Here is a 20,868-nt window from a genome sequence, read left to right as displayed (position 1 = left end):
ACTTTTCTTCTTATCTATCGTTAGATAACCATTGTCCACTCTATCGGTATGAAGTCAATGTTCTATGTAAACAATAGATATGGATTTTTCAATGTGAACATGTCATATCTAATTCTTAGTAGATATTATAGTGACGTTAAAAAGTCATAGAAATGATTGATTTTATGTATAATATAAACCCGAAATATAAATCCGAAAAGGCTCCCATCTTTTGCTATAGTAAGAAGAGTTAAATCTGATCAATGACCTTTAAAATACTCCTCTTTGGAAGCTATAACCTTCTTCCAGGGATTCTTCCATTTTCGGAAACATTCCTTGTATTTAGCTTTCGGAATAACTAACAGCCACGTCGTTACGTTTCTTTTTATTTTCTTCACATCATCGAATCTTCTTCCCTTAACACTAGGTTTACGGACATTTCTTATATACCTATCTCTACGAGCACCCGTTAATTTGACGGGTAAACGAAAATACTCATTTTCTTTAAAAAATTGATGTATTCAAGTTAAGTCTGAATTGAACAATATTAGGCTTTACGTTTAAATAAATTATTAATAAGTAAAAAGCCTTTTTTTTTTAATTATTATAGAAAATAATTGTTCATCTATCGATATGTTTTCATATGGCTTATAACAAGCCTGGCTATTACTTATATATCTGTTCCATATTTCGGATATCAGTGTAAATTTATCTGTTTGTAATTTTTCGGATCGTTAGTTTTTTTTTTTGTCAAAGCGTATGAATCTCAAAATTTCTATAAATTTATCTCTGCTCATTGTTCACGAAAAAAACGGGTCCCCATTTTTTTGACCATAAATAAGAAGCTTTCAATGATCTCGCTTCATATGCGCCCCAGGCATATAGAATTTCTAAAAAACTACAATACGTAACTCAGCAAATGTGATTGTCCAGTCTTTTTTCAAAACTCGATATGCCTCCCTTTCAGTTCAATCTTTTATGTGTTCCATTATGTGTCTGTCAATTATTAATTCGAAAGCACTAGTTACACAATCCAACATAATATTTTTCTTGGCGTAGCCAGTAGACCCTGCGATATTCTTGAATATCATACAAACGGGCGTCCTACCTCCAGATCCACCTGTTTTCAGTTTTATCCACTGTGTCCCGTCAACTACAATTTCAATTTTACTCATTACATTTTGGGATGTGCTTGGAATGTTCGTCCTCTCATCCTCGGAGTCAAAACTAGAAAGCATCCTTTGCTTGTTACGACACACTTTCAAGAAGTTTTCCTCTTCACTATCCGAAGATCCTTCAATCTCTCCACTTTCAATATATTTAGAACTTTCACTCTCATCTTCGCTTTGATCTAATTCATACTGATCTTCTTCGGAGGTATCCTCAGAATAATCTTCATTGATGTAGACAATTTTGTTCAATATTTTATTATATATCCTGGATTTATTCATGATAGAAAAGAAGGGGGATTGGTCAAAATAAAAAAATACTGTGCCCAAATTCAATTACCCTATTGTAAATACGATAAACGAAGACTGTCTACAATAAATGAAAATTTTACATACTGTCTTTAAAAAACGTTCTTACTCGATCATTGCAACAATCATACTGAACATCGCTTCTTGTTTTAGAGGTTTTTTCGGCAATAAAATAAGCGATTTCAGATAAAAAGATAAAGATAAAGACAAGGACTAAAACTCAGGCCATACAATTGGCTTTTCTGTTTTATCAGCTAACCCGTCAATTTGACGGGTTTCGTAGAGGTAGGTATATTACATACAAATTTCAAAATTTAGAAGGTTTAGGAAAGAAATAATTGTGTGTATAAATTCTTTGGATGAAATGATTAATTTACGATGCAAAATGATTAAAATTAATGCTATGGTTTTTTGGGTATTTCATTTCAAAGTTTGAAATTGACGGGTCCCGTAAACCTAATGTTAAGAAGATTTTTCAATTTAAGAAATAGCCAGAAGTCGCAGGTACCTAGATTAGGACTGTATGGGGACTGACGAAGCTGAACAATGCCGTGTATCGCAAGAAATTGCTGGATAAATTGCGATGAATAGGTAGATGCGTTGCCGTAGGTGAAGCATCACTGCAATTGTCAGTTCTTCACAAATCTGCCCGTTTCCTTCTCACTGTGAGACGCAATCGTTTCAATATTATTTTATAATGCTCCTTATTATCGTATTTTATTATTCATTAATTTTTAGGTAAACTAGTTCCCAATTTTCGGCAAAATTTAATGCACACTTTTTGTTCAATACGTTCAGTTATCGTGAAATATGACGCGCATGAAATTCAACAGTTATTTAACAAAGTATTGTTGCTGATTGAAGACTCGAAGGACCGTGCTATTTGATAGGAATACTCATAAAGGTTCCCTCTAAATGACAAAAATCTATATTTAACAATAGCACAGCCAGGTACAAAGTTATAGCACAAAGTCGGAGAGCTTCTGGAACAGACCATACATATATAAATATAAATATATATATATATATATATATATATATATATATATATATATTTCAGTGAAGAATATATTGAAAAATAAAAATAGACTGATCCAAGAGAGAGAGAGAGAGAGAGAGAGAGAGAGAGAAAATAAATTTTATTACATTATATCTAACATTGATTTTTATCTTGAATCCATTTACGTAATTCCATTTTGATAATAAAATATACGAGCTACACGTAATATGTATAGCGATTCATAAGTCTGACGAATCATCGAGATGAATCACTAGCACATAACTTTCATTCAAAACGTATTAAATACGTTTTCACGTTTTTCAATATTCACAAAATCCTTTGATATGATAGAAAGACAAATTTTATGTTTTTAAATAGGCTAGTAGTAAGTAAGGAAAAGCTGACGAAATCGAAAGTGTCTCGTTTCTTGAAAAATTTTTAAGTGGAATCGACTACAATAGCTCGAGTGATTAACGGTCGACGTATTCTTGCTAGTGTAAATGGCGCCAGTGATTCTTTTCTTCATTCTCTCTCTCTCTCTCTCTCTCTCTCTTTCTCTCTCTCTTTCTCTCTCTCTCTCTCTCTCTTTATTTCTTCCTTCTCTCCTATTTGGTCCTTTGTGTCTGCCTTCTCTCGTCGCTGACGGCAGCAACGTCTTTCCACGAGTGTTCCTTTATTTGATTTGACTTTAGCAAAGGATACTTCCACCAAAAGACGACATAGATTTTACAAGAAGACGACGTTCAATAAACCGCAACGACGCGTGTCACCACCACGCCTTTGTCTCCCTCTCTCTCTCTCTCTCTCTCTCTCTCTCTTTCTTACTCTTTTTCTAGCTCTAACTCTTCCTTTAGAATGTCTCTCATATTTCTCTCGGTCGTAATGTCTCTCTTTTTCCTTTCCTATCCTTTATACCATCTCCTTCATTCTTCTCTTTTATTTTTTCCTTTTCTTTTTTTCCAAAGGCGTATATAACTCCAAATAAAAAGTTTAAAATTACTTTAGAAACGCCAAGAAGAGTTATTACCACACGTAGAATTATGTGTACTTACATATAATATATATAAAAAAAAAATATCAATCAAAGAACAACGACGATAATCGATATGAATTCTTGTCGAAATAATAATCTATCGATATTTACGATAAAATGATAACTATTATTCATTTGTGAAAGATTATTTTAATAATAATTAAATATTATCGAAAAACCTTCAATATTTTCGAACAAGAATGTGAATATGTATGTATTCGAATAGAGATTCGTTTCATGTCCAATTATATTTATTTTTCATCTTTGTTATTTTCTTCTTTGTACACTCTTCGAAGTTCAAAGAAGAAATTTCAGAATACGAATCGTTAATCGGGGCAAGATTCGTAGTAACTATTATTTTAAAAGGAAGAAATAATAAAATACAAGATAAGTGTGAGTAAGAACGATATATCTTAAAAGGACGCCGAAGGCCGACTTGAATCGTCATTCATTATTCCTCCTGTTCATTGTCGTCGCTATTGTATCTATCTATCTATGAAAACGTAATTATTCAATTTTTGTTTTTTACAAAGAATAACAAAATATTATTATCACAAAACTAAACTTTGCAAATTTGGATCTGCAAAAAATGTGAAAGATCGATGTGACAACACAGCTATTCTGATCGATAGATAGATAGATCGAAATGAAGAAAAAAAAAGTAAAAATAAAACAAAAAGGACGAAGAAGAAGTAGTAGAAGAAACAGAAAAAGAAGAAGAAGAAAAAACAACTCATACGTCACCGATCAAGAATTATGCTAATTCGAACAAATAAGATAAAGGTGTAGATCGCTATGGAAGAGAGATAGATAAGAGAGATAAGTCTCACATGTGAAAGCTGCAACAAGACAAATAAGAATAAGAATAAGAATAAGAATAAGAATAAGAATAAGAATAAGAATAAGAATAAGAATAAGAATAAGAATAAGAATAAGAATAAGAATAAGAATAAGAATAAGAATAAGAATAAGAATAAGAATAAGAATAAGAATAAGAATAAGAATAAGAATAAGAATAAGAATAAGAATAAGAATAAGAATAAGAATAAGAATAAGAATAAGAATAAGAATAAGAATAAGGAGTTGATAAACAAATTATACCGATCTATACTTCTTGTCATTTATTATACATAGTTAGAGATCTAACAGCATTGATCATCCACATATTAGATATCTCGAATCGAAGATATCATGTTTTATTTAATTATATTTAATGCAGATGATATTGGATTATATTGTTAATAATTATCTATTATATTGGTATATATAAAACAAATGAAATATTTGTTCTTTCTTTTTCTTGAACTTAATAATATAAATATATTAAACTCAGTATTAATAATTAAGATGTCAAAGCTGCTTCAGGATTGCGTCGTTTATATTACATATTAATATTTTATTATAAATACTGATGAAATGTTTAAAAATATCGATCTGATAAATATGAACTAATAAATATGACCTAAGTTTCTAATATTCGTTCTCAAAATTTTTAAACTAATTATTAAGAACAAAAAACCTTTGGGAAACGAATTCAATCATTTACCATCACTAAGCGATTATTAACCACGACAAAAAAAAAAAACAAAAAAAAGACGAAGACAAATACGACTGAATTAATAATTATAGGAATAGAAATTGAAATAGTATTAGTCTCTCTCTCTCTCTCTCTATCTCTCTCTCTCTCTCTTTCTTCGCGCTTTTGACATCAAAACCAACGCGTAAAATTAGTTCGTTGAGAATAAGAAAAGAAATAGAATTATTTTCATCCCATAGTCCTTAGAAGTAAATATTATACTTACATATATATGTATCAATTACATATAGCTATACATACATACGTATGTATGTAATATTCGTAAGAATTGAAAAGTCGACGCCGTTGGCAATGTCCGAGCTTATCTATCGCCTCCAACGCCTTTCGAGCGTTTGACTCGTTAAACATATCGCGCGTATAGACGATGAGAAGAGAGAAGATGAGGAGGTGGAAGAGGAGGACGACGACGAAAAGAAATAGAAGGAGAATCACAAGCCGGATCCCCTTCGTGTACTTCTGTAAAATAACGATCATTGCCGTGTAGGAGCACCAACGAGACAGGAGTAGCAGCAACGGGAGCAATAGCAGGAACGCGTCTGTCGATTCCATCCTGTCCAGTCTCTCTCTTTCTCTCTCTCTCTCTCTCTCTCTCTCTATTTCTCTTTTACTCTCACCCTGTCTCGTTTAATCTATCTATCTCTTTCTCTCACTCTGAACGACCAGTTTCGCGATACGCATCGGACCGAAGTAAAACGAGCGTTCAAGAGATTTTAAGCATACGCCGGTCGATCGAGACACATAAGTAGACGAGAGAGAGAGAGAGAGAAAGAGAGAGAGAGTGAGAGAGGGAGTGAGAAAGAGAGAGAAAGAGAAAGAGAGGATTGAGAATTGAGCGATCATAAAAAAAGCGTCTTTAAATCGTTCGCCAAGGCATGTACTCGCGCGTCCAACCGCGTATAACACGGATAAGATCGCTCGCGTCCTTCGTGTAACTCGAGTTCACTGCTCTAGTATCTTTTCACCCTCACCTCGAAAATTGCATACATGGTATATATGCAGATACAGCTATACACATATATATATATATATGTGTGTGTGTGTGTGTTGGTGTGCGTATTTGTATATATATATATATATATATATATATATATATATATATATATACATATATATAGCTTAGGAGTATAAATGTTAAAGCAGAGCTCCAGCCCCATCGAAACGATCATCCCAAGTAAAAGTCGATTTTCTAGCGGTAAGCTGGGTCCCAGGACTTGCTTTACGATTATGCTGAATAACGCGATTCTCTTGGCACTCATATAATTTAACGTAATGTCCCTTTATGAATAGCTATCCTCTTTGCACGAAGAAGAAAATAGAGAACAAGAAAAGAGGGAAAGAAAGGGGGAGAGATAGAGAGAGAAAGAGAAACGATCGAATCCGAAACTTGATCCGCAACATTGAGACTCGAATATTTTTATGATATGAGAGAGAGAGAGAGAGAGAGAAGAGACTTAGGCTCGAGTTATGACGATCGTATAGACTTTAATTCTTGAGAATGTGGGTGTGCTGGCAAGAGTCCTCCTCTTTTGCGACCAGATGGCCAGGTATATAATCTTCCGGTAGTCTACGCATTTAGGAATGAACAACGCGAGTTATATCTTAATGGATCGTTTCTGACGTCCTCAAAGAGTATCTATGTATGCATATATATGTGAATCAATGTTATGACATTTTATAACGGTCTACGATATCCGTTATCGTTTTATCCTCGAAAGGTTAGTCCTCTCTCTCTCTCTCTCTCTCTCTCTCTCTCTCTCTCTCTCCATCTATCTATCTATCTTTCTTTTTGTTATTATTTTACACGGTCCTGTCCACTAGTATGTTTTTAGTATGAAAAGGATCCTTTATGGAATGATATCCATAGAGCCTCGACCGTGAACGAGAAATCTTTCATCATTTTTCATTCTTCACCAAAACGATCAAAGATATGGAATATCACTTCTTGTCGACTTTGTTAATCTCTTTAACGTGGTCTTTAATATTTCCTTTTCTTCCCCTTTTTATTCTTCGTTCGATTTTACTTCACTTTTTTATTATCGACTTAATTTTTCTTTTTCTATTGTTTTTTGTTTCCCTCTTTCAAAATTACCAATTGTGCAAAACGGTGAAAAAATATTTTTTGGAATTTATCGAAATTTTTAAAGAGTAAAATTCAATACTTAACAATTTCAATCTATCTTATCTTTTCAATTTGTAGATCTTACGTATACATATGTACATACATATACTATACGGTTTTATACAAATCTCTATTGAGACAAATTTCGATGGAGTTGACAAAGATCGTATCTCTTTTAAGAATCTGGTTACACCTTAGAAAATGACTCTCACCGCGAGAAATTTTTTTCGCACGGTTTGCATTAACAAGAGAGAAACCGGACCATCGGTTCCGTCTTTCTGAGCACAACGTCTCGACGTGGATGCTCCGGAAGTGGAAATACGTTCGTTGTCACTTCCATCGACACTTGTCCGCTGAAAGGAAAGTCGATCTTTCTTTTTCTTTCTTACTTTTTCTTTTTCTTTTTCTTTTTCTTTTTTTTTTACGAAAGAAAGAAAAAAAGAAAAAAAAAACAAGAAAAGGAAAACCTTTACGATCTTTCTTTATTGCCATTTAACCGAGGAAAAATATCTATACGTAAAGAAATGCGGAAGACATCCATTTCTTTTTTTTTTTCTTCTTTTTTTTCCTTTTTTTTTTATATTACCTATCCTATATTATATTTTTCTCTTACGTAATACGTTAGACTTTACGTGACTTTTGGTTATTGGGTTTTATTACGGATAATCCTAAAAACGAACTAACTTTGCTTCCTTAGTAATACCTTTTAAGTAAAACGATACGAATACCTGTATGTACATATCCTGGATTAACGTATTATTAGCACGTGAACTCTCGTTATGATGCACCCACGCAACTAGGAAGCAAACATCGAACACACGTAAGATATTCCGCATTGTTTATTCTTATTCTTACAAGCCAATGTACTTACTTATTTTCGTTAAACGTAACAAGACGCGACTTACATATGAACGTCGAGAACATTCTATATGTACATACATATGCATGTATATACGTATATATGTATATACTTATATATATACTTGTCTATGTTATTTAAATTACCATCACGATCAGTTATATTCGTAATAAGTGTTATTTACATATCTCTTTATATAATTTCTAATCTTTTCTATTATTTACGATGTTCAAGAACAGAATATTTTTGTTTAACTTTCTTTTTTTTTCTTCAGATTTTACAAAAAGCTCTTATCAACTTTTCGTTACACAGTTGCGAAATAATATTAACGTATCGGTTATAATTTTCATTGCAAAGATAGAAGGATCGCAGTGCCACCTGGACGATAAAGATGTTAACTTGTAAATCATTGTTCGAAATCCAACCAATTAAATTAAACTTTATATTACGACATACGTATTTCTCTCTTTCTCTCTCTTTTTCTCTTTCTAATGAAATTGTATATTTCTAATCTTAAAATTTTCTCAGAATACGAATGGAAATGAAATATTCACGTTAAATGTTACCTCATTAACATGATTTCAAGAAAATACTAAAAAAATAAATAACCCTACTAGTTTTGTTCCAATAAGTGGCGGAGGGATACATGTTTGATTCTTCGATTTAATTGGTCGGAAAAAAATTCATAAGAACCGTTACTATTCCGTATATGTACATACGTATCATAAAAAATTGGAAACTACTTATCATTATGGCACAATAACAACGAGAATATCTTTCGTATTAATCACTCGAACATAATTATTCGATTAAGTGTTCGAACGTAATTAGTGGCATTAGGTCTATTCGTAGAAAACTTTAACGGGTTGATTTAATGACTAACCAAAAATACTTTACCTACTCGACTTAGGTAAGCTTCTCTATAATTTTTTAATTTCTCTCTTTCTTTCTTTCTTTCTCTCTCTCTCTCTTTCTCTTTCTCTTTCTCAGAGAACTCGGAAGCTTGGTCAAAGACTGTGGGGCGTTACCGTGGACTGGAATGCAACGCACAAAGATCGCAGTTACAGAGAGATAAGTCGCATGCTATTAATTATCCAAGCGGCATCATTATGATGGATGGCTTGGAACGTGTGTATGTCTTCATAACTCTCCAAGTACAAGGAGCGAAGCCATTTTACGTATTTGTTTTGTTCTCTTTCGTTAACGAGGATCGATGGAATAGAAAACAATAACCAGTGGAACAAGAAGAAAACGAAAAAGAAAATGAAGAAGATGAAAATGAAGATGAAGATGAAGAAGAAGAAAATGAAGAAATTTTTCTCTATCCTCTAATTATCCGAAGACAAGAGGTTAGAAAACGTTCTTTCTAATCATTCTAACGAAATTGATCGTCTCGTAAAAAAGAGAGATCGGTCGAGCTTGTTCGTTTATTTACCTATGTATGTCGTTTAAAACAGATCGTCTAGGTTATAATTAAGAGAAAGTATGTAACGGATATTGTACAGGGTCGAACGAAAGTTTCTACGCGATTTTATATATCAGTCGCTCGTTTTTCGTCATTTTTTAGGCTAATTTTCTTTCTTTCTTTCTTTCTTTCTTTCTTTTTTTTCTTTAAATCGTAAAACTACAAGACCAGAAACTTGTATTTTACGAAGAGAACGATTAACCTAAAAAAAATTTAATAAAAGAGTCATTGATCTTTCAAATCACCTAGAAACTTTTTTCCCATTCTGTATTACTAATGAAGAATAGAATGTAGAAAGTATTCATTAAATTTAGATAATATAAGAATTATGATTACGTATTATTACGCAGATATATAACAGAATACTCGATCGATTCTTTTTCAAATAAGATTCATATGAACGAATCAACCAATCATTTTTTTTATAATCTTGATATGATTATAAGAAATAATAAAATGAGCATATTATAATTAATTATTTACATTTAGAAAATATGATAAAGATGAAAATTTAATTACGTTAACTGAATAATATATTTCATTTCTAATCTAAAACTTAAAGAAATATAATTTAATCGACGTAAACGAATCAATTTATCACTTTTTACTTTTGACACAATATAAACAATAAAGTGTTCTAATTATATTTAAAGAAATATATAACAAAAAAAGAAAAAAGAATGATAAGGACCAACTTATATGAACAACAAAATATATTTATTTTTATTAATCGCTAAAGAAATGTAGTCGAATTCGTCGATATCTAAAACGAAATCAATTAATTTATAATATATAATCATAGTGTTTTAAAAATGTAACGATGAATATGAACAATAAACGATCGTTTGATGATAATCAAAGAACGATTGAGAATAATAATAAAAAAGAAAAAAGAAAGAAAAGAATCTATCGAAGATGGAACAATTAGTGGATTATGTAAAAAGAGAGAAACGGAGAAAAATTGATAAATAGAAATATGAGAAAGAAAGTGAAAGAGAGACAGAGAAAGATAGACAAATAGAAATGGAATATTAGAGGAAAGGGGGGGGAGAGAGAGAGAGAAAGAGAATAAAAACGGAATGAGTGAGAGAGAGGAGAGAGAAGGAGAGAGAAGGAGAGAGAGAGAGAGAGAGAGATGTAAAAGGCGGACCGCGAAAAAGCAAAGATGCTCCGGTCCGGTCCACAAGTAGACGCGCGTTGACACTGCTCGTAAATTCACGCAGACAAGCAAGTCGGACGTTAACGCAAGGTTTACCGTCAACGCCGTGAAATATTCTCAGTAAGTTGCCGGATAATTTACGCCGGTAAACGCGGAATAGCGCGAACGACGTAAACCCGCGTGAGTAGAAGCGAATAGAAGTGAGTAGAAGCGAGTAGAAGCGAGTAGAAGCGAGTAGAACGACGCGTGTATCATCCGGGCACTCATCCACATGCTGTAAATAATGTTTTATCGACGTCACGCCCTCGCGAGAAACGACACTCTCCTCTTTCTCCTCCTCCTTCATATTCTCCTCCTTTTCCTCCTCCTTCTCCTCCATATTCTCCTCCTTTTCCTCCTCCTCCTCCTCTACATTCTCTTCCTTGTTCTCCTCCTCATCCTCCTTTGCTTCATCGAACGGTACTTTCGTAAATTCTACTTTTTTTTTTTCTTTACTCTCTTTTTCTCTTGGTATTATATTTTCTTTTAACTTTGATTTCTTCAAGAAAATTTTTAAAAATGATTGTTTTTTTTTTTTTTTTTTTTGAGTAATACACTCTCTATAAAGAATGATCGACAATTTTTCCGAAGAAACAGTACAAAATGTATGACGTATAGATATATGTATATATGAGTTTATTTTTGGAAAAAGGTTCCTTCATTTTTTCGTTTCTATATATATATATATATATATATATATATATATATATATATATATATATATATATATATATACAGATTTGATTTAATTTCTTTTTTTACATCATTGACACATACCATTTTGAACAATGATTACTAATATATAATTGTACGTGCACGTATCTATCCGTGTTTTGTATACATGGCGTATCTTATTTTCCTTGTAGATTTCTAGAAAAACTATTTAACATGTTTCAATTAAATGTATATAGTTAATAAATACATCATTTACAAATTGTAATTCAAAAGTAATCACATATCGATGTTTATTCGAGAAATTTCAGGCCAGACTGTATTAATGTCTAACTTCCTGTTAACATACCTAAAGACTATCATCGTTGAATTCCGAACGGGTTATTGAGAATAAATGTTTCTTTAACAGAGAATCGACACGCTATGCGATTCGTCGAAAGCTTTGGCTTCGTGAACCGGACGAGTCGCTTTCCTTAGCGTAACTTCCAGCTCGTGTAACAAGAGAAGGATCTATTACGTTCTTGCGAGAAATATAAAGATTATTGCCTTTCACTCGTCTAGAAATACTTATATGGACGCGATCCACAGCCCTCCTGCTCCTCCTTCTCTTCCTTCTCCTTCTTCTTCTCTTCTAACAAAGTTCGCTCGAGGAAAGGTCTGGAAGAATCAATGTCCATCCTTATCTTACCACTACGCTTAATGCCTTCAAAGAAATAATAGAAAGTAACAGGAGAGATGCATCGAAATAAAAATACATTAAAATTTATTCTAATCTGAACGTATCATACGATTTATTTCATTAAATGTAAATATATCGTATAATTTGATTATTAATCAATTTATTATGTGTATTCTATGTTAATTTCGTTAGATTAATTATAAATTTCAATTTGTCGAAGCAATCGAATATTTTTAATTAATTATCTATGTAAGTATTTGCTCTTTCGAAACGTTTATAAAAAAAAAAAAAAGAAAAAAAAAAAAAGAAATGAAAATGAAATTTATATATATAAATCGTAATACAAAGTTTCAAGAAATTAATTAATTAATCAATTTCATTAGTAGATAATATTTGAAATTAAATAATTATCAAAAAACAGGGAAAAAAATAAAAAAAAAAAAGAAAAGAAATTTTAATAAAAACTAAAGATACCTAACGTAAATAGATAATTTTTTTTGTTTCATACGAAAGATTGGTAAAGTCGCTTAAAAAGAAAAGAAAAAAAAAAATTCTTTATTTAAATTAATTAATTAATTATTTCGAGTGGAGTTTCGTATTACTCTTCCTTCTTACGATAACATCGGTGTTAGTCTAACGTTCGATTAACGCGTAATCATGGTCCAAAAGGAAGACTTATGTAAGAGTTGCTCGTTCGAGCGATTCACCGAATGGAAAGTCTCTCACGTTTTCCATCGTCTTGTGGGTGGAGTAGATACCACGTTCTTGTGTTTTGTTGTGTTCTGTTCTGTTCTGGTGTGTTGTGTTCAGGTGGATTCCACGAATAACATGCATCATACGAAGCCGAATATCAGGACCATTTAAATTCCTTTTGCCTGTGATATTACTCTTCCTGAATGTAAGAAAGAAAGAGAGAGAGAAAGAGAGAGAGAGAGAGAGAGAGAGAGATTTGATAGAGAAATAAATATATGTAAATAGAAAGAGAAAGAGAAATAAATAGATGGATATGCCACACCCAATGACCTCGTATTATTTCCTCGTTAACAATCTGAACTTAGACTTTTCGAACACGTTAACTCTCAAAGGCGCGACTACCGTTTTCACTGTCCAACGCGTTCAAAGATCTCAAAGTTTCTAATTAACTCGTTCACCGTCTACTTCCTGTTTACTGCTAGAGGTAACTTTGCTTAACGAGTTTAGACAAAAGTACACAGATATTTTATATAACAAATTGTTCAATTATACTGAACGAATCACGATTACATACCAAAGATGGATCAAATTACAAAAAAAAATCAGATTTAAAAGGGAATGGAAAGGAAAAAAAACAATATTGTATTTTTTTTGTAATTTTTTCAAAGATGTACATTCCTAAGATGTTCATTCATGTGTCTGATAGAAAAATTAAAATTGAATAATTAGGAATGAATAAATAAAATCTGAAGACAATGTCGCAGATAGATAATAAAAAATAATTGTAAAAATATTATTTCCCAGGTATTTTTTTATTTACGACATAAAAATCATTTCAATAATTTCTAATATCAACGAAACAAAATTTAATATCGCGTAAATAATAAAGAGATAGTAAAAAGAAGAAAATGAAACTTTTTGTATTATCATAAAAATCTTTTCGATGATTCCACGAGTCGATAAAAAATGTCGAAATTTCTTTTTAAAATAGTAATTATTAGGAGATAGCAGGTATATTCATGAACGTAAGTGCAAGTAGACGATTTTTAAAAGAGATAGAAGAAATCGAGGGTTCTCTCATTGCAACATCGTTCTCGATTCGTGCGAAAGGAAGCAACTGAGAGTAGATATGTAGCAACTACATTCGGTAGATAATCGCTTCCTGATATAACATCACAACCCGTGCTTCTTTGTGGTTTTAAAAACGATGCAGCCGACGATAGTAACGCGAGGGGTTAACTTGAAGTGCATTCGCGTGAACACGATAGAAATCTTACGATTATTACTGCTCTGCTGTATTTTGATATTATTCCTCTGCGTGTATACGTATGTATTCCATATATATATATATATATATATATATATATATATATATATACATATATATGTATATATGTACTTGCGTTCATATTGATCACTTGGTCAGAGCTAGCGGTTAATAGTTGCTTATTGAAAAGCCTTGAAAAGTAAAAGTCTACGTGGAAAGTCCTTAACCATTCGCGTGAATAAATGCATAATATATTACAGATTCGACCTTAGCAGAAAATGAACTAATGGTAAAGTAGAATCGACTGTTGGTTGACAAGTTAAACAAATTATTATACTGGATTAATTTTTTTTCCTTTTTCCTTTTTTTTTCTTCTTCTTAGGTAAATATAGACTGAAAAACTAATCTCTCGTTCTACTCTTAATGAATATTTTCCTAGAATCAACGACTATGATTATACAAGTCGATGGTGGAAAGGTATAAAACCAGTTTATCATTTCATTCGTACGATTCGATCTATGAAATCGATCGATCTCTCCAAATAAAATCGTTATTTGTTGATTTTCTCTTTGATAAGCCGACTCGAGTAGGAAGCGTTGTTTAGAAGCAGATGATGCTTGTGGATCGATAAACTCACCGATCGATCGAACTATTGATCTATCTATCGATCGTAAACTCCTAGTCGATTTATCATTATTCCTTTTCGAATAAGCACGGATTGTTCTCTGTTTGTCTCTCTCTTTCTCTCTCTTTCTCTCTCTCTCTCTCTCTCTCTCTCTCTCTCTCTCTCTCTCTCTCTATTTATCTTTCTCTTAAGGCCGTTACGTAAGGCCGTCTATACGTGGAGCAATTGCCATGATAAATATAATTATATTGCAATGCGCTCGACACTCCGTTACGGCTAATGCCATATGCACCCGATAAAATCACGAAATTATCATAGATCAGTCGAGTCTGTAAGCTCTCTTTTCTAAGCTTTTCTGCTTATAAATGGCACGTCTATGGTTAGCACTTAAATACGTTATATAGAACTAGATAACGATTCATTCTTCTGGATCGTTCGCTTCTAATAGGTATAATGGTCAATGTTAAACATAATTGTTTGCTTCGATCGATTTTATGCATCGGCAATTCGATCGATACGAAATACGAGAAAATAATCCGGAAAACTTTCGTTTATAATTTTGTTTCTTTTTTTTTTTTTTTTCATTAATATCCACATAATAATCTTTTAATTAATAATATCAAAATAAAATTAATTTTTATTTGATGTTATAAGTCAATTATTTCTTTTAATTTTATATAGGTATAAAAATTTAATAACTTTAAAGAAAAGACGAAATGTTATGGATATTTGATTTTGATTAAGTTGAAAAATAGAGAATCGATTTGTTGATCGTGCAATTTGTTTTTCATTGACAATTCCATACATGCAAAATCAAAAGGAAACGATTGATTATTACTATCGGCTCGTGCGATCGTAATAATGATAATCGAAAAGAATCTCGACAATGGAGAAAGTCCAAACGCCAGGTATGGGGATTCGAGAAAACGCTCAAAGCCAAGGCGGCGCTAACGGTCCATTACAAATTACCACTCTCGACACCGTTCGCGAATATTCGACGAATTTATATCTCCATTGATTTATCAAATAATTTTAAACGATCTTGCCAATCGATTCGATCCTTTTAGAGAAACGTTTGGAAATTAGCGAAAGTTATTTCTCGAAATTGTTCCGAGAAAATTATTAGCAAAACGATATTGTTCCGAGAATATCAGCAAAATCTAGTATAAGTTTTTAGTTATCCTATGAATGTTGATCTTTTTGTTATGATCAAATTTATAAATGCTAAATTTGATGTTTATGGATTTCAAGTTTCTCATCACGTTTTATCGTTAGAAATATAATTGTCCGCAATTATTTCATATTCTTTAAATATTATTTATATTTGATATGTTATAATAATATTAATATTAATATTAAATAATACTACAGTTTTTTCATTTTTATATCATCTTTTTGTGTTTGATTATAAGGGATTAATGATTAAATTTAATTTTATTAATTTAATCATATTAATTATATTAAATAAGTTAAAAATATTTCTAGATCTGATCGCGTGCGCATCCATGCATGACCAATTGAAAATATCAATCGCATTTGGGTCTTATTTAATTAATTTTCATTGGAAAGATTTAATAACGGTAATCGTTTTTAGGTATTGATTATATATATATATATACGATTTGAACTATACAGTAAATAAAAATAATTCTTCCTTTCTAAATGAATAATATAGACTGAAAATTAGGATTTCCTTTGAGCCATTGGAATATCGAGTTATCGATTTTATCATCAATTCGATTTACGAACCGTGAGATCACCCCTTTCTCTTCTAATTTATTCCATTGCCGAGAGAAAGAAAAAGCCAGAGACAGAGACAGAGAGAGAGAGAGAGAGAGAGAGAGAGAGAGAGAGAGAGAGAGAGAGAGAGAGAGAGAGAGAGAGAGAGAGAGAAAGAGAGTTTTCTGTTCGATTTATTTAAATCATCCTCACGCATTGAGACCTCGTCCGCATAGAAAATCGTAAAAAATGTTTCTGGTTCGGTTTTAAAATTCGTAGCATAATAGTGTAGAGCGAGGAGTCCGGAAGTGTTCCGGAAACTTTCACGACAACGATAGGACACGTTGAAAGCAATCCATTCGAGTGAAACATATTCAAATTATTTCACTCGAATTAGTCTAATCTTTAAGAAATTCATTATATAAACAGGAAAATTTTATTCTAATAAATCGTTTGGCGAGTGAACTATATAAATCATGAAAGAAAATAAAAAAAAAAAAAAGGGAAGAAAAATCTCATTTAATTTCTAAATGAACGAATCTTTAATTATCAACTTTCAATTTTCCACAATTAATTTCATCTCTATAATGATTTAAATAATTAAAAATAAAAAGAAAATATTTGCTTTAAGAATATTTTCGTGTATCTATATTTTAAATCATATATTTTCTTTGTTTGTTTTCTTTTTTAATACTTACTAACAAAATTAAAATGAAACCTTGATATTTATCGATATCCCGACTAATTGATAATTCATTGATTATAATCGACATTCTGTAGAAAAAATTCTAGATGTATTTTTGTTTTTTTTAATAATTAATAAATTATAATCGTTGTTCCGAAAAAAAAAAAAAAAATAAATAAATTATGCTCAGTATTATTAAGAAGAACGAAGTGTCGAGTCCGTAGTTTGAGACAAGGCAAAAGATCGTTCTCCGGAACGAATTCGTTCACCTTTCCTCTCATTGTCGAGAAAATGAGTCGCGCGGCGGCTCGTTTAGCTTAATCGTTCGGCTTGAAAACAATTACCTCCTGGTGCGTCTTGTACATTGCGAGTTCTACGTAGAAAGCATCCGACGATACATACCACGTAAAAAGTTACGGATAGCTCGTGAAACCCGATTGTTCCGAGTTGAATCGTATAACCCATTGTGAACAAAGAAAAAGAAAGAGATATATAGAGAGATGCTGAAGATAGAATCTCTTATAATTACTTATAATTGGGAGAACTTTACGCGCATTGTTTAACCGTCGCACGTTAATTGCCGTAGGCTACTAAAAGCAATCTCGAGTTGCCATTATGAAACCCGATTCACATTACTTTCACTACTAGTCAACCTAACCAGCGTCAACTGGTATAACGAATCGTACCTTTAATTATATTAATTATGATTTTTGAATGAATATATTTTTTTAACTTTCGTGACAAACACCTTTATTGGAACTGTTAACAATCCTAATTATTTCTCAAATTTTTAGTTTAGTATATACAAAATGTTATCGATGCTATTTATAATTTTACAAATACCTATAATAAAATTAATATAAATATGTATGAATATAATCTCTCTCTCTCCTCCCTCCCTTCCTCCTCTCTCTCTCTCTCTCTCTCTCTCTCTCTCTCCATTCCTCCCTTCCTCTTTCTCTCTTTCTCTCTCCCTCTCTCTATTTTTATTCGATTAAAATCGAAGAATCTGCTGTCACATGAAATAAATCACAAATGTAATGTTACAACTTTTTCCTAATTTTAAATTCCACGTTAAATCACCCAAAAGAAAAAGAAAAATTTTATATATTTAATGGTCGAACGAATCGGTTATGAAAGAAGACGGTGAAGATAATAACGAGAGAATGCTATCGTGTCCTTTGGAAGAAGAAAAAATTAGATAAAAAAAAAAAAGAAAAAGAAAAAAGCTTATAAGTTGTACAGGTGTATTCGATTTAACGGTTCTCAAAGATACACACCGACTTTTTCAGTACTCGTGTAACGAGGATAGCTGCCACATATAGTATACATATATAGTTTATATTACGAAGCTTGAGAAATCTTAGCGTTATGGCGATACCAAAGTGATCGTCCTCCTATCGTAAAACCTTCAACAGGAAATTGCATTCGCGAGTGTCGTCATGGATCTTTGCGGCCGGATAGTCCGGTAACACGGATTAGTTTCGACGCGTAATGCTTCGCGTGACGTCTTGCAAAAGAAGAAAACGAAGAAGAAGAAAAAGACGAAGAAGACGAAGAAAAGGAAGAAAAGGATGCATCGTCGAATAGGTCGTTCGAAAGTAACGACTATCGTGCGTATGAGAAATGGGAACAGATATGAAGAGATATCTAAAGGAAAAATAAAAGAAAATAAGATAAATAAATAAAAAAATAAAAAAGAAAAAAAAAAGAAAAAGGAAAAAGGAAAGATAAATGAATAAATTGAAAGTAAAGTTCAATGAAATTGGAAAGCAATTAATGTCGGCTAGTTTCGTAACATCCGGGGGGATCAACGACCTCGGTTGAATCGAAAATATCGTCTGATCGTTTGAATTGGAAGATTTGATCCAGATTGCTACGAATCGCGCAGTCGTCAATGTTCTGTTCTAAGAGAAACAGCGAGTTCGCGTAGGTGGAGAAAAGGAAGGAAAAGGAAAGGAAAGGAAAGGAAAGGAAAGGAAAGGAAAGGAAAGGAAAGGAAAGGAAAATTAGAGAGATCATTGACGGGGAAAATTTTCGTATAATCGTTCAGGCTGATGCACACGGACGATGCATTTATAATTTATTTGTTTTTATGTTATCTAATCTTAATGCATAATGATTTAATGAATTTGTTTATGACTATAATGATTTAAATAATAAATACTCTATCGTTTGAAGGATGATTAGTGATATCCGATAACTGACATTATTATATTAGGCACTCGTCGAAATACTGTGCTCGAAGAAACAGAACAATTCAGACAGGTGGGGAAAAAAAATTAGAGGTAACGTCGTTACTCGTAACTCACGTACGTATGTTTGCATGTACCTAATTCTTAAGTATGCCACGGACGAAACATCGTACGACGTCGTATGGTAAACGAATTAGAGGAAAGTTAAGAAAGTTAGTCGATTATTCGTCGGGCATAGCCGAGTCAAGCCAAGTTGATGGTTTCACTTTCGTTTGGTTAACGATAACACTTTGTTGCATCGTTTATATTGGTGAAGTAATATTTTGTATTTTTTATTCATTTTTTTTCAAAACTTTTTTATATCTAAACTTAGAGTTAGTTTCTGTTTCGGAACCGGTCGAGCCTAAACTTAATTTACGAATGTCGAGAACATAATTCGCCATTGAAGTTTAAACTGTTGGCATTATCGGCGCAACGGGACTTTCATAAATCGTTTCCACGCTGATTTTCAATCTCGTTTACGTCCATTAGTCGGATTTCTTTTTCTGTGATAGCTTCGTATAAGATCGATCGACCGGAAAGATCGCCGTCGAATAAATCCTTCGTACTTACATCTTGATGCTTTTTCAATTATCAATTCCAGGAACGCCAGATACTCAAGAGGAATGCAATTTTATCGGTAGAATCGATCAGAAAGATGAACTACTACTAGGGAAAATCTAAAATAGAAATAAGTATCTATTACAAGAAGTATTATTAACAATTATATAATTATTGATTTTGATTGACTGATTCGATAAAAACATACTTAAATGGACTTACATAGAAAAATCATAATTTTTTATTTAAATTGATCAGTAGGAAAGATATTAAATATCACGTTGTTGAATAGCAAAAGAAACGAAATAAATTGCAATCGATGATATACACAATGATATACTTCTCTTCAACGATGTATAGAATTAATTTAGCCTCGAGTTCAAAGGGATAATCATCAAAGGGGTCGTTTCTTGCGTACACACGTAATCACTCTTAGAAAGTTTCTTGCTTTTAAACTACCTCGATTGTGGTTACAAAACAAAAAGTTTATTTGAAAAGAAATCTAACAATGCCAACATAAGATTTGGAATAAAATATTCTGAAGAAAAGTAAAGGAATAAAAAAAAGATTAGTAATTATTAATTCAAGAATCTAAACAATGAAAACGAATGAGACACCCTATGTATACGTATATATGTATACATACATACATACATATATATATATATATATATATATATATATATATATATATATAGATATGTATATAAATTATAAATTATCTCGATTTTGAAGAGTACAATTAAAATAAGATTAACGAATATGAAAAAATGAATGAGAATTAAGAGTATAAAAACGATCAGGAAGATGAGAGAAACTATGGGGAGTTTGGTATCGTAGTGAGCATGAGGCACGCGAGTATTCTCGATGTGGCCACTCTATTTCCGTCCGACACTGGAATCCACGTCGAATTCTATCATCCAAGTGTTCCCCGTGCCTCCCTCTTCGACATATTGCGCTTCGTGCCACTTCGAAAGCAGTCTGTTCCTTGGCGTGGGAGTTTGA

General features: G+C 32.0%; 1 protein-coding gene and 1 long non-coding RNA gene across 2 annotated transcripts in view; both read right to left on the bottom strand.

Annotated features, from left to right (window-relative positions):
- Positions 1-947: 947 nt before the first annotated feature.
- On the bottom strand, positions 948-1,430 carry LOC124949838. Its single transcript, XM_047495569.1, has one exon. It carries the CDS (start codon positions 1,428-1,430, stop codon positions 948-950), a length of 483 nt encoding a protein of 160 aa, XP_047351525.1.
- A 10,109-nt stretch (positions 1,431-11,539) lies between these two features.
- Positions 11,540-20,868, bottom strand: part of LOC124949702 — a 13,895-nt gene continuing 4,566 nt past the window's right edge. The window contains exons 2-3 of the long non-coding RNA XR_007101139.1: positions 11,750-12,057; positions 11,540-11,607 (exon numbers count right to left, since the gene is read on the bottom strand). This is a non-coding gene — a long non-coding RNA (uncharacterized LOC124949702). The remainder of the gene's footprint in view (positions 11,608-11,749; positions 12,058-20,868) is intronic.

Source organism: Vespa velutina, chromosome 6 (genome assembly GCF_912470025.1).
Source record: "Vespa velutina chromosome 6, iVesVel2.1, whole genome shotgun sequence".
Taxonomy (NCBI): domain Eukaryota; kingdom Metazoa; phylum Arthropoda; class Insecta; order Hymenoptera; family Vespidae; genus Vespa; species Vespa velutina.
This window is presented reverse-complemented; position numbering and strand designations above follow the sequence as displayed.